Below are 12,667 nucleotides of genomic sequence, written 5' to 3' on the forward strand. Positions count from 1 at the left end.
CCTGGCACAAATACACTCCCAGAAATACCTTGCACAAATACACTCCCAGAAATACCCCCCAGAAATACCTTGCACAAATACACTCCCAGAAATATCCCCCATAAATACCTTGCACAAATACACTCCCAGAAATATACCCCCAGAAATACCTTGCACAAATACACTCCCAGAAATACCTTGCACAAATACACTCCCAGAAATATCCCCCCAGAAATACCTTGCACAAATACACTCCCAGAAATAACCCCCAGAAATACCTTGCACAAATACACTCCCAGAAATATCCCCCAGAAATACCTTGCACAAATACACTCCCAGAAATATCCCCCAGAAATACCTTGCACAAATACACTCCCAGAAATACCCCCAGAAATACCTTGCACAAATACACTCCCAGAAATATCCCCCCAGAAATACCTTGCACAAATACACTCCCAGAAATATCCCCCAGAAATACCTTGCACAAATACACTCCCAGAAATACCCCCAGAAATACCTTGCACAAATACACTCCCAGAAATATCCCCCCAGAAATACCTTGCACAAATACACTCCCAGAAATATCCCCCAGAAACACCTTGCACAAATACACTCCCAGAAATATCCCCCAGAAATACCTTGCACAAATACACTCCCAGAAATATCCCCCAGAAATACCTTGCACAAATATACTCCCAGAAATACCCCCCAGAAATACCTTGCACAAATACACTCCCAGAAATATCCCCCAGAAATACCTTGCACAAATACACTCCCAGAAATATCCCCCCAGAAATCTCTTGCACAAATACACTCCCAGAAATACCCCCCAGAAATACCTTGCACAAATACACTCCCAGAAATACCCCCCAGAAATACCTTGCACAAATACACTCCCAGAAATACCCCCCAGAAATACCTTGCACAAATACACTCCCAGAAATATCCCCCCAGAAATACCTTGCACAAATACACTCCCTGAAATAACCCCCAGAAATACCTTGCACAAATACACTCCCAGAAATATCCCCCAGAAATACCTGGCACAAATACACTCCCAGAAATACCTTGCACAAATACACTCCCAGAAATATCCCCCAGAAATACCTTGCACAAATACACTCCCAGAAATAACCCCCAGAAATACCTTGCCCAAATACACTCCCAGAAATATCCCCCAGAAATACCTTGCACAAATACACTCCCAGAAATATCCCCCAGAAATACCTTGCACAAATACACTCCCAGAAATATCCCCCAGAAATACCTTGCACAAATACACTCCCAGAAATACCCCCCAGAAATACCTTGCACAAATACACTCCCAGAAATATCCCCCAGAAATACCTTGCACAAATACACTCCCAGAAATATCCCCCCAGAAATACCTTGCACAAATACACTCCCAGAAATACCTGGCACAAATACACTCCCAGAAATACCTTGCACAAATACAGTCCCAGAAATATCCCCCCAGAAATACCTTGCACAAATACACTCCCAGAAATACCCCCCAGAAATACCTTGCACAAATACACTCCCAGAAATACCCCCCAGAAATACCTTGCACAAATACAGTCCCAGAAATATCCCCCAGAAATACCTTGCACAAATACACTCCCAGAAATACCTTGCACAAATACACTCCCAGAAATACCTTGCACAAATACACTCCCAGACATATCCCCCAGAAATACCTTGCACAAATACACTCCCAGAAATACCCCCCAGAAATAACCCACACAGATAGACTCACAGAAATGACACCCCCAAATATTATTCCCACTAACAACCCTCAGGAATCCCCCCGCCCCCTGCCCAGAACTGCCCCCAGTATTACCTTCCAGTAACATCTCCCAGAAATAATCCCAGTAATACCCGTAATACCCCTGCTAACTTCCCCCTCCCCTTTAATCAAAGGGCACTTTAGTAATAAGCCTATTACTGTAGCTCCTGAATATCCTTTTAGAAAACTATTGCAGTATTTTCCAAATCAAGTTTGGTTTGAAGAATGGAATCTGACTTTTCACATCCCAGCGCCCAGTTGAAGACCGAGTTGATTAAACCATTCAAAAACCTCTCAACAGTGAAAAGATGTCGGCAGACTAGATATCCAAGCAGATGCTGGTCCCATTAGTAATGACTTGGACTTGGCTGAATGAGTGGGATCAGCACGTATTTCTAAATACACGAAATTTCACACTTCAGTTCCGATTAGGCAGGAAAAGATTTAAACCTAAAATTAACATAAGGGCCAGAGTTCTTGGAATACAATATCTGAAATAGCATTGGAGCTTTGTAATGTGTTTAACAATGCTGCAATTTACTTTATGACTTATAAAAGATGCTGTAACATTTATCTTATTACCTCAGTGGCGTAATTGTGAACAGCCCAGCAGCAAGTAGTCTAGTGGTTAAGTTACTGGTCTAGTAATCAGGAGGTCTGAGAATGTCAGTGCAAATCCCACTGTGGGAGTTTTGAGAATTTGGATTCAATTTTAAACATACATCTGAAAATAAAAGGGATTGCGGTAAAAACCCAACTGGTTCACTAATCTCCTCAGAGATTCCAACTCATAATCCAGTCTGGCACTCCATTGCAGTACTGTCGGAGTGTTCCATTGTCTGAGGTGGTAAAAGGTTAAACTAAGGTCCTGTTTGCCCTCTGACATGGATGTGAAAAAAAATCCCATGGCATTATTTCAAAGAAGAGCAGGGAGTTCTCCTGGCCAATATTTCTGAGAGCACAAGACACAGAGGCAGGAGTAGGCAATCTGGCCCTTCGAGCCTGCTCTGTCATTCAATAAGATCATGGCTGATGATCTACCAGGGGTCGGCAACGTGTCTGTACACGGACACCAGTATCTGTGGTAAAAGTTTTTGAGGTCCGTGACTGGTAATTTCAGGGACGAGAAATTCCCCATTGGCTTCTTCCTTCCGACCAGACTGGCTGTAAAAAAAAAATTACAACCGACTTCCACAGCTGACAGGTGCTGAGAGTGGGAGCATCAATATCTGAACTTTGGACCGATACAGGGTTTTCCGGCAGGTTCCGATTTTTTTTTTTTTAAAACCCCTGCTGGAAAACCCCAAATCTGTCTGAAGTTCAGAAACTGTTGTACCCATTCTCAGCAACGGTGGGAGGGAGAAAGAGTGGGCGAAAGAGAGACGGGGGGAGGGGGAGAGAGAGGAGTGAGAGATGGATACAGAGAGGGGACAGGGATTGACACAGAGAGGGATAGAGAAAGAGATCAAGATTACTCCTAACAGATGGACATCGATCCGGATTCTCCACATCGCTACATCAAGTGTGTGGGCAGACATTGACTACTTGTGCAAGCAAAAACAATGCCAGGTATCTCACTAAATAGGGAGGAATGCATTTTAAATCGGACTGCATTTTGATGGCATTAGAATGGCTATGCACTTAATCTTCAGATTAATTGCCCCACGTCCGTGGCTGAGTCAATAATTTTGTCAAATGTCTGTGGTGCAACATGTTGGTGCCTCTACCTGTGATCTACTTCAACTTCACCTTCCCACATTCTCACATTCTCCCCATATCCCTTGATTCCCTGAGTATCCAAAAATCTCTCGCTCTCAATCTTGAATATACTCAACGATGGAGCATCCACAGCTCTCTGGGGTGGAGAATTCCACGGATTCACAACCCTCTGAGTGAAGAAATTTCTCCTCATCTCAGTTGAAATGGTCGCTCTCCTATCCTGCGACTGTAATCCCCACGTTCTAGATAAACTAGCCAAGAGAAACATCCTCCTAGCATATACCCTCTCCAGCCCCTTAAAAATATTATATGTTTCAATGAGATCACGTCTCATTCTTCTAAACTCTAAGGAATATAGGCCTAGTCTACTCAACCTCTCCTCATAGGACAGTCCCCTCATCCCAGGAACCAGGAATTATACCTGAACCAACATCAATAAAACAGATTACCTGGTCATTATTTCATTGCTGTTTGTGGGAGCTTGCTGTGTGCAAATTAGCTGCTCCATTTCCTACATTACATTATGTCAGTACTTCATTGGCTCTAAAGCGCTTTGGGACCTGCTGAGGGCATGAAGGCACTATCGGCACTATAGAAATGCAAGACAGTCTTTAGTAAGTAAGGAAACCTGCTGTCCTAACCCAGTCTGTGACTCCAGTCCCACACCAATGTTATTTAACTAACAGGACGGCTAAGATTGCGAAATTTAGGCTTGTCTTGCAAGCAACGCCCACATTGATAGAATGAATAATACATTTTAAAAATCACTGTTGTGAGGGGGCTAACAAATACAAAATATGGTACTTGCAGCTTTGCTGTCATGGTTGTTGCCATGGCAATTGTGTTCCATGTATACAGCAGCAAGTGCAGAGAAAACGATTGAGAGCTTCAAGGGCAAGAAGTCAGAGCCGTTTTTACCTGTCAACCAAACCCTAAAACGGAGCTTTGAAACCAAAAACTGCGTCTAAAATTTATGCAGCACAGTTTCAGATATATATGAGGGTTGGAGGATGCTTTGTACTTAGACTCCTTTTGCTGACTCACAGTGTGACTGTGTGCCGTGTCCTCGACGCAGAGTTGAGTTGAGGACAACGAATTAACAATTAGTGACGTTACAAACTGCAAACAATGCCAAAGTAAATTGCGGTTAAAGTCTTCAGAAGGCCTGTCTGCCACTGCGTCACATGATACTGCATTCTGCCTCCTGACATAGGCTTGCCAACCCAGCAGGATTGTCCTGGAGTTTCCAGGAATTAAAAATTAACCTCCAGGGCGATGCCTCAAGCAGGCCCAGGAGAAAAATATAGGAATATTTTAAAAATTGTGGGGTTTTTTTCTTGATTTATTTTGAACACTTTTGTTTATCAGTTATAAAAACATCAGATGTGTCGTTCAAGGGTTGTTGGCGGACTGTCAAGAGCCATCCAATTGGCTAATAAAGAGTCTGCTCACTTTCTAATTGGCCGTGGGAGGGCGGGGCCCCGCAAGGATGGACATGTGGGAGGGCGGGGCCCCGCAAGGATGGACATGTGGGAGGGCGGGGCCCCGCAAGGATGGACATGTGGGAGGGCGGGACCCCGCAAGGATGGACATGTCAGACGGCCAGTCGTTGGATGTTGGGGGAAGGGAGAGCGGTTGGAGGCAGGATGTGATGAAACCGCCAGGAATATGTCCAACAAGAGTTGGCGATCTTAACTGTGCATATTAGGACTCACTTGTATTTATATAGCACCTTTAACATTTAAAAAAAATACCAAGACGCTACAAAGGAGCATTATCAAAGAAAATATGACACTGAGACATTTAGAGATGTTGGGGCAGATGAACAAGGAATGTCTTAAAGGAGGAGAGAGAGAGATAGACAGGCAAAGAGGTGTATGGAGGGAATTACAGAGCTTAGGGCCCAGGTGACTGAAGGCACACTGTCAATGGTGCAATGATTGAAATTGGGGATGCGCAGGAGACCAGAATTGGAGTAGTGCTGAGATCTGTCGAACTGGGGGAGATTACAGAATCAGGAAGAGGCGAGGCCGAGGAAGGATCTGAAAATGAGGATGCGCATTTTAAAATCGAGGCATTACTCGACCGGGAGCCAGTGTAGGGCAACGAGCACAGGGAGGGTGATGGTGAAAGGGACATGTTGTGCACTAGGATACAGACAGCAGAGTTTTGGATGATCTCAAGCTTCTGAAGGGTGGAAGGTGGGAGGTCAACCAGTGCACTGGGACAGTCAAGTCTGGAGGTAACAAATACATTGATGATGTTTCAGCAGGAGATGAGCTGAGGCAGGATGGTGTTATGGAGATGGAAGTAGGCAGTCTTGGTGATGGAGAGGATATTGGGTTGTAAGCTCAGCTCAGAGTAAAATAGGATCAAAGCTCGCATCTGTGTGCACTTTCTGCTAACTTTGCTCATTAATTCATATTTGGTATAGAAATTAACCTTACAAACTTGACAAGCTGTGTTTACAGCCTCCTGCTAGCAGTAGCGCATGTGTAAATGTCGACATAGAAACTTATAATGGAAATATAAAATTAAGGACTGATAGTACAACTTTAAAATGGAGACTAAATTATCCATCCGTGGGTCCAAGTCCAACTGTCCTACACCCTCTAACCCTCGTCATCTGAAGACTACACTTGGTCTTATCTTCCTGTGTATAGCACCAAGGGAGATTATAGGAACAGGAATAGGCTATTCAGCCCTTTGAGCCTGTTCCACATAGATTGAGACGATATCGCCAAGGATGGCACAGGTTCCAAGGATGTGATACATCTCTGGATTGAGAGAAGAATAACTGTTGGGACTTGGCTGTTGGTTTCTGATGTAGCCTCAGTCCCTCAGTGTATCAGCCCCTGATGACGTGCTCCAGCCTTTGCACTGCTCTGTGCACAACTGATCTGAGTATTGATGGCCTTAGCAGCTCCGCTTTGGAGACCAGGAGCTGAATGCCTGCAGGAGGCGGCTGCGCTTACCTGTATACAAGTGTCTCATCCACAGAGGAGTTGTACTGGATCTGGTACATCCACACGCCGTGCAAGGACTTGGCCGCAGACCATCGGACCAGCGCAGTTGTGGCGGTCACATCGACCACCGTGACGGTCTTCTCCCGCGCCCGTCTGCCATCCGTCCCATTGGTCACGGGCTTAGTGGAGGTGGTGATATCCGAGGAGCCTGGGTCCTGGTGCAGGACGCGGACAGTGCCGTTCCCGCGGTGGGGCAGCGGGATGATTTTCAGATCCGCCAGGGCCGTTGACTCTCCAGCTGCGTTCGTGGCAAAGCAGGTGTAGGAGCCATCATCTCTCACCGTGGTCACCAGGATGTCCAGTGTCCCATTTTTGTAAGAGGTCATCCTGGACGAGTTTGATATGATCTTATCCTCCGGTGACACCCAGTGAATGATGGGCTCTGGGTCACCTATCGCCCTGCATTTCAGTGTCGCCCTCTGACCCTCGAGGATCCAGATTTTGTGAGTGTGCCGGGTTATCAGCGGGGGCTCGCAAATGAACTCCTCCTCTGGAATGTACCAGAAGTACTTGCCCACGAGGTGGGAGGGCGACGCACAAGTCTCCATGTCGTCCTCCCTCACGAGCCGTCGCAGCCATAACAGCTCACAGTTGCAGTGGAGCGGGTTCCCTCCAAAGTTCAGAATGATGGTGGACGTGTAAGGGGTGGGACTTATAATTCCAGTCTGAGAGCGGGAAAACAGCGAGTCTGGAGGCAACGTCTGCAATCTGTTCGACGTCATGTCCAACCTTGCCAGCTTGAACAGTTCTCCAAATGTCCCGGCCATGATATAGTCAATGAGATTGTGGTCCAGGTTGAGCATGTGCAAGTTGACCATATTCTGGATGGCTTCCCAGGGGATCTTCTGCAGATTGTTGAAAGAAAGATCGAGGTCCTCCAAGGTGATCAAAAAATCGTCAAAGGCAGTTTCTACAATGCTGATGAGCTGGTTGTTGTTGATGATCAGGTGCTGAAGATTAATCATCCCGCTCAAATTGTCGTCTTGAATTGCAGTCAGGCGGTTACTATCCAAATGCAGTGATCGCAAGCTCTCCAGGTCTGCAAAAGCAAAAGGCTGGATGAAACTGATTGTATTCCTGGACAACGTGAGGTCCACCAGGCCAGACATGTTGAGGAAGTCCTGCTGCTCCACAACCCGAATATAATTGTCGGCCAGCCTTAGCTCCACTGTCCTGCGGTCAATGTTTATTGGGATGAACAGGAGCCCCTTGTTGGCACAAAGTGTGCTGAGTGATTCAGAGAGGTTTTGGCAGGTGCAGTGGAATGGACAGGCCTCGGAAAAAACTGCTATGCTTCCTACGAACAGGAACCCAATGAGGACCCTTTCCATTGTAGATCTGTTAGAGAGATCTGCAGGCAACGATCACCCAAGTTAGATCTGTGTGGAAGAAAGTAATACATTTAGGTATATGCAAGCAGTCTCCAACAGGCTGATCCAGAGCAATGAATGTCCCAGAATGCAGTAGTCTCTCCTCCTTTAAGATGCTCCTTAAAACCTACCTCTGTGACCAAGATTTTGGTCAACAGCCCTAATATTTCCTCAAGTAGCTCAGTGTCGAATTTTATTTGATTATGCTCCAGTGATGCACCTTGGGACATTTTATTGCGTTAAAGGCACTATATAAATGCTTGTTGTTGTTACGAGGGTCGGTGTGGAGTAGTTTGCGTCCTGCACTGTGTTTCAGAACTGCTATAGTAGTATAGCTTCGAATCTTACTGCACAGAAGGAGGCCATTCAGCCCATCATGCCTGTGCTGGCTCTTTGAAAGAACCATCCAATTAGTCCCACTCCCCTTGCTCTTTCCCCATGGCAGTTTTGTTCTTTTGAAAGTCGCTATTGAATCTGCTTTCACTGTCCTTTCAGCCAGTGCATTCCAGATGGTAGTGAATTCATTGTGCGTTCTTGTACAACTGTAGTCTACAGGTCACCACGGAGCCAGTTGTTGAACCCAGCTGGGCCATCAGAATGAGAAGTTGTTTTAGATGTAATATTTAAATTTTTTTTAATCGGGTCATTCTTTCATCTGATGAGTAATTCTTGGATCTGCTATTAATGTAAAATAAACTGTGAAACAGTCTAATAACAGTCACATTGACAGATCACTTATATTAGGAGAGCCAATAGTCCCTTTCGCAACTGAGGTCCTCAGTCATGACCACTCCAGTATTGCTCAGAACTATTATTTGACTGGAGCAGGTGTGTAAGACTCGTGCTTTTTTACCGATTCCAGTGATTGAGTGACAGTAAGTAATTTCATTGTGTTATAAAAGTGCCTCTGTTTTCTTAAATATATTTTTTGAGGAATTATTTTTGAAAGATTGAAGAAACGTTAAACTTCAGGGTTTTCAAAGGGGGTCATGTAAAGGCCACTTGACTTTGAAAAACAGTCCCTGGAAATGTTTTTTACAAGGGGCACTAAGAGATCTTGTGAGGAAAACAAGCCTTTCCAGGAAACTACCTGACTTCCAGCAACAACAACAAGCCTTTCAGGGAAACTACCTGACTTCCAGCAACAATAACAAGTCTTTCTGGGAAAACACATGACTTCCAGCTCATTAAACAACAGAGAACTTTGGACACCTGGAGAATTTTTTAAAAGAAGTGACAGGTCAAGTTTGATGGAGGTCAAAAGGTTGACCTCCTGTTGTTGGTTTCACATTTGAATTGTTTTGAGTTAGGGTTGAACTGTCTAAAAAGGGAGAGAACTTCCAAGGAGAGAAGAGAATTCCCAAGGAAGAAGAGAAGACCACGACCCAGCTCAGCTTTCCAGCACCTCTCTAAAAGCCTGCTAAGTTAATTCTCAATGCCACCTGAAAAGAACTGTTCTAAAAGATCCCAGTGACCTATCTATGTGTACTCTGAGACCAGACTGTATGCCAGTTTTGGGACACAACATATCTCATCTGCTGTTTCTTCAGGAATAAACAAGTATTCAGCCCAAGTGGGTTTTTTTTGTCTGTAACAGAGCTCTAAACAAAAATCCCTTTTATTTTTCTGGTTAATCGGTGTGTGCGTGCGTGCGTAAAGGGCTAAGGTACAAAGGGAACTGTAATATTTCAATCTGTGTGTTTATCTTTGCTTCATTACTGGTGAAGACTTGTTTTATAATAAACTGATAATTTTGTTGTTTATCAAAAAAAGCCTGTTGGTGTGTTTTATTCTGGGAATGATTGACCGTATCGGTAAGTGGGAAAATTTAAATATATGTTGTGACCTGTGGAGAAGTGGGACTAGAATAAAGAGTGTACTCCTCCTGCCTCGGTCGTAACAATTGGATCACACGCTTATTTCAGTTGTAAGATCTGTACCTTGTGGCACCTCTTTGATGGCTTCACTTTGTACATTGTCCTTTTTACCTACATTTGAAAATATTTAGTTTTGAAATGGAATTGGCAGAGGGATGGGGAGTTCCCCAGACCAGTAAGTAAATTAGTGGCTCTGCAGGCAACAACAATAACTTGCATTTATTTAGTGCCTTGAATGTAGTAAAATGTCCCAATACTCCTCACAGGAACGATTATCAACCAAAAATTGACACCGAGCCACACACAGTTGGCGAAAGGCTTGGTCAAAGAGGTAGGTTATAAGAAACGTCTTAAAGGAGGAGAGAGAGAGGCAGAGAGGTTTAGGGAGGGAATTCCAGAGCTCAGGGCTCAGGCAGCTGAAGGCACGGCCACCAATAGTGTAGCGATTGAAGTCAAGGAATGTGTAAAAGGCTGGACTTGGAGGAGCGCAGAGATCTCGGAGGATTGTAAGCACGAGAGGAGGTTCCAGGCAGTGATTCTACAGCTAGATTTACCACTTTGCCCAGGATAAAGCTGTCTGGTCTTTTCTACCATACCCTTTTTCCCTGCAATTTTTTTTGGGAAACCTATAACGAGGGGGCCATAAATATAAAATAGTCACTCATCAATCCAATATGGAATTCAGGAGAATCTACTTTCTCCATGGAATGGTGAGAATGTGGAACTCGCTACCACTGGTAGTAGTTGAGGTCGATAGTATAGATACATTTAATGGGAAGCTGGATAAACACATGAGGGAGAAAGGAATAGAAGGATATGCTTATAGGGTGAGATGAAAAGGACCACTTGAGACAAATGTCCTGTTGCTCTGATGTAAATGCTGTGTAATTCGATTTGCTTTTAAATGTTTCAATGCAGTTGCTTAACAACCAGATCATTTGCATAGAGGCCAGTTCTTCAATCTGATCTCTGTCTGTTTATTCCCGTCAACAAAGTTTTGTCTCCCAATCGAACTAATAGCCTAAATTTCTAGCCGTGTTGGGCACAAACGGGGTGTAAATTGGTCACAAAACGGCGAGTGTGCATTGGAGTCTGTTTTACACCCTGCCTAATTTTATTTTCCATGCAGTTGACATCAATGGAACAAGATTTGGGTGGTGTGAAATAGGCAGCCGATTCGCTCTCACCTGTTTTGATTAATCACCAGCATGTATCTACACCCCAGTATGTCCTTTTGTGTAGATGGGAAAGGGCACAGGTCCTACCTAGACTCAACCCATGCCAGGAAGCAGGAACTACATGACTCTACCTCTGCCTATCCTCCAAACAATTACACAACTCCCCATTGCCACCTCAATCCAAATCCTCTTCTATTGTGTCCAGAAATAGTGAGTAGGGTTCACTCAATGGCTTGTTTACGTTATATCACCTATGGCACAGTCGGTATCTCTCTTACCTCAGAGTCAGAAGGTTATGGGTTCAAGCCCCACTCCAGAGTCTTGGGCTAGAATTTTGTTATGTCGGAGGCACCACACATCGGCCAAAAAGTCAGGGGTGAGCCCGCCTCTGCCGGGCCTGGGGAGCCACGCTGGGACTTTTCATTCCCCAGCCCCTTCATTCCTAGAGAGGTGGAAGCCCCGCCTAATGGAGCTGCTGACCAATCAGTGGGCCAGCTGCTCTCAGTCCCAGTAGTGCCACCAGAAGCAGTGGTCACTGCTGGGACTGCACCCAGCCAACGGCAGCAAGAGGAACGACAGACCTGGAAAGAAGGTAATTTTTTAGAGACAATCGGCTGGACCATGGCAAGGCAAAGGGGTCAGTTAGGAGGGGTGGGGAGTGTTGTACAGCTTGGGCCTTGTGGGTAGGGTGGGGGGGCCCTCAGTGGGGCATAGGATGCACGATCAAAAGGGCCACTTCTCGTTGCCTCCGCCCCACACAAGATTGCAGCCGGGACGGGAACGGCACCCCCTTTCTCCTACGCAATTTTACGGCCCCCCCCTGCCACCAGCTTGCTCCTGTGGGGGGCCGAAAAATTCTGGCCTTGAGCCCCTAATCCAGGCCAACACTCCTCTTGCCAGTACTGAGGGAGCACTGCATTGTTGGAGCGGCAGTACTGAGGCAGTGCTGCACTGCCAGAGGAGCAGTTCTGAGGAGGGGCAGTACTGAGGGAGCACTGAACTGTCGGAGGTGCCAGCTTTCAGGCGAGACGATAAGCTGAGGCCTTGCCAACCCTTTCAGGTGGATGTAAAAGATAACATGGCCCTATTGAGAGAAGAGCATGGGAGTTCTCCTTGGTGTCTGAGCCAATGTTTATCCCTCAACCAACATCACTGATGCAGATTATCGCATTGCTACTGTGGGATCTTGCTGTGTGCAAATTGGCAGCCACATTACAACAGCGACTGCAGTTGGAAAAGTATTTGATTGGCTGTCAAGCACTTTGGGACATCCTGAGGTTATGAAAGGTGCTGACACACATTGACCAGCATGTCCTTGGTCTGTGTTGATTCCAGTCAGCACCTTAATGTTCCTTGGGTGAGGAAGGGGGAATTGCAGCTAAGGATTGCCGGTCCTGCTCACTATTCAGTATCCCTGCTTCTTCCACACTCCTGGAAAGTGCTCCAGTCTGGATTTGAACTCAGACTATAACGAAACTATAATGCTCCACTCGGCAGAATAACCTTCTGACTCTCACTGGATTTTTGCATGATAACTGGCTGAGTGACCCTGGGGATGATAGATGAAGAACACAAAAAAAAAACTTTTGGAAAAAAAAAGACTGTATTTGTTCTAAAGGAGTTGTGAGGCTGATTTTCTGGTTAGCCTTGATATGCAAGGAAGACCAGCCTGCCCAGCAGCAGAGCTCATCGCTGTGCATTGCTTGCAGTCTGCAGCGTCGATCTGCATTTG

General features: G+C 45.5%; 2 protein-coding genes across 6 annotated transcripts in view; one reads left to right on the top strand and one right to left on the bottom strand.

Moving 5' to 3' along the window:
* LOC137355917 (pyruvate carboxylase, mitochondrial-like) overlaps positions 1–12,667 on the top strand; it is a 1,077,083-nt gene that overhangs the window by 593,587 nt on the left and 470,829 nt on the right. The gene's annotated exons all lie outside the window — the stretch shown is intronic.
* lrfn4a (leucine rich repeat and fibronectin type III domain containing 4a) overlaps positions 1–12,667 on the bottom strand; it is a 39,359-nt gene that overhangs the window by 20,874 nt on the left and 5,818 nt on the right. Inside the window, exon 2 of the mRNA XM_068021727.1 lies at positions 6,460–7,889. Coding sequence (XP_067877828.1) covers positions 6,460–7,841 — 1,382 coding nt within the window. The 5' untranslated portion in view covers positions 7,842–7,889. The remainder of the gene's footprint in view (positions 1–6,459; positions 7,890–12,667) is intronic.

This window comes from Heterodontus francisci, chromosome 44 (genome assembly GCF_036365525.1).
Source record: "Heterodontus francisci isolate sHetFra1 chromosome 44, sHetFra1.hap1, whole genome shotgun sequence".
NCBI lineage: Eukaryota > Metazoa > Chordata > Chondrichthyes > Heterodontiformes > Heterodontidae > Heterodontus > Heterodontus francisci.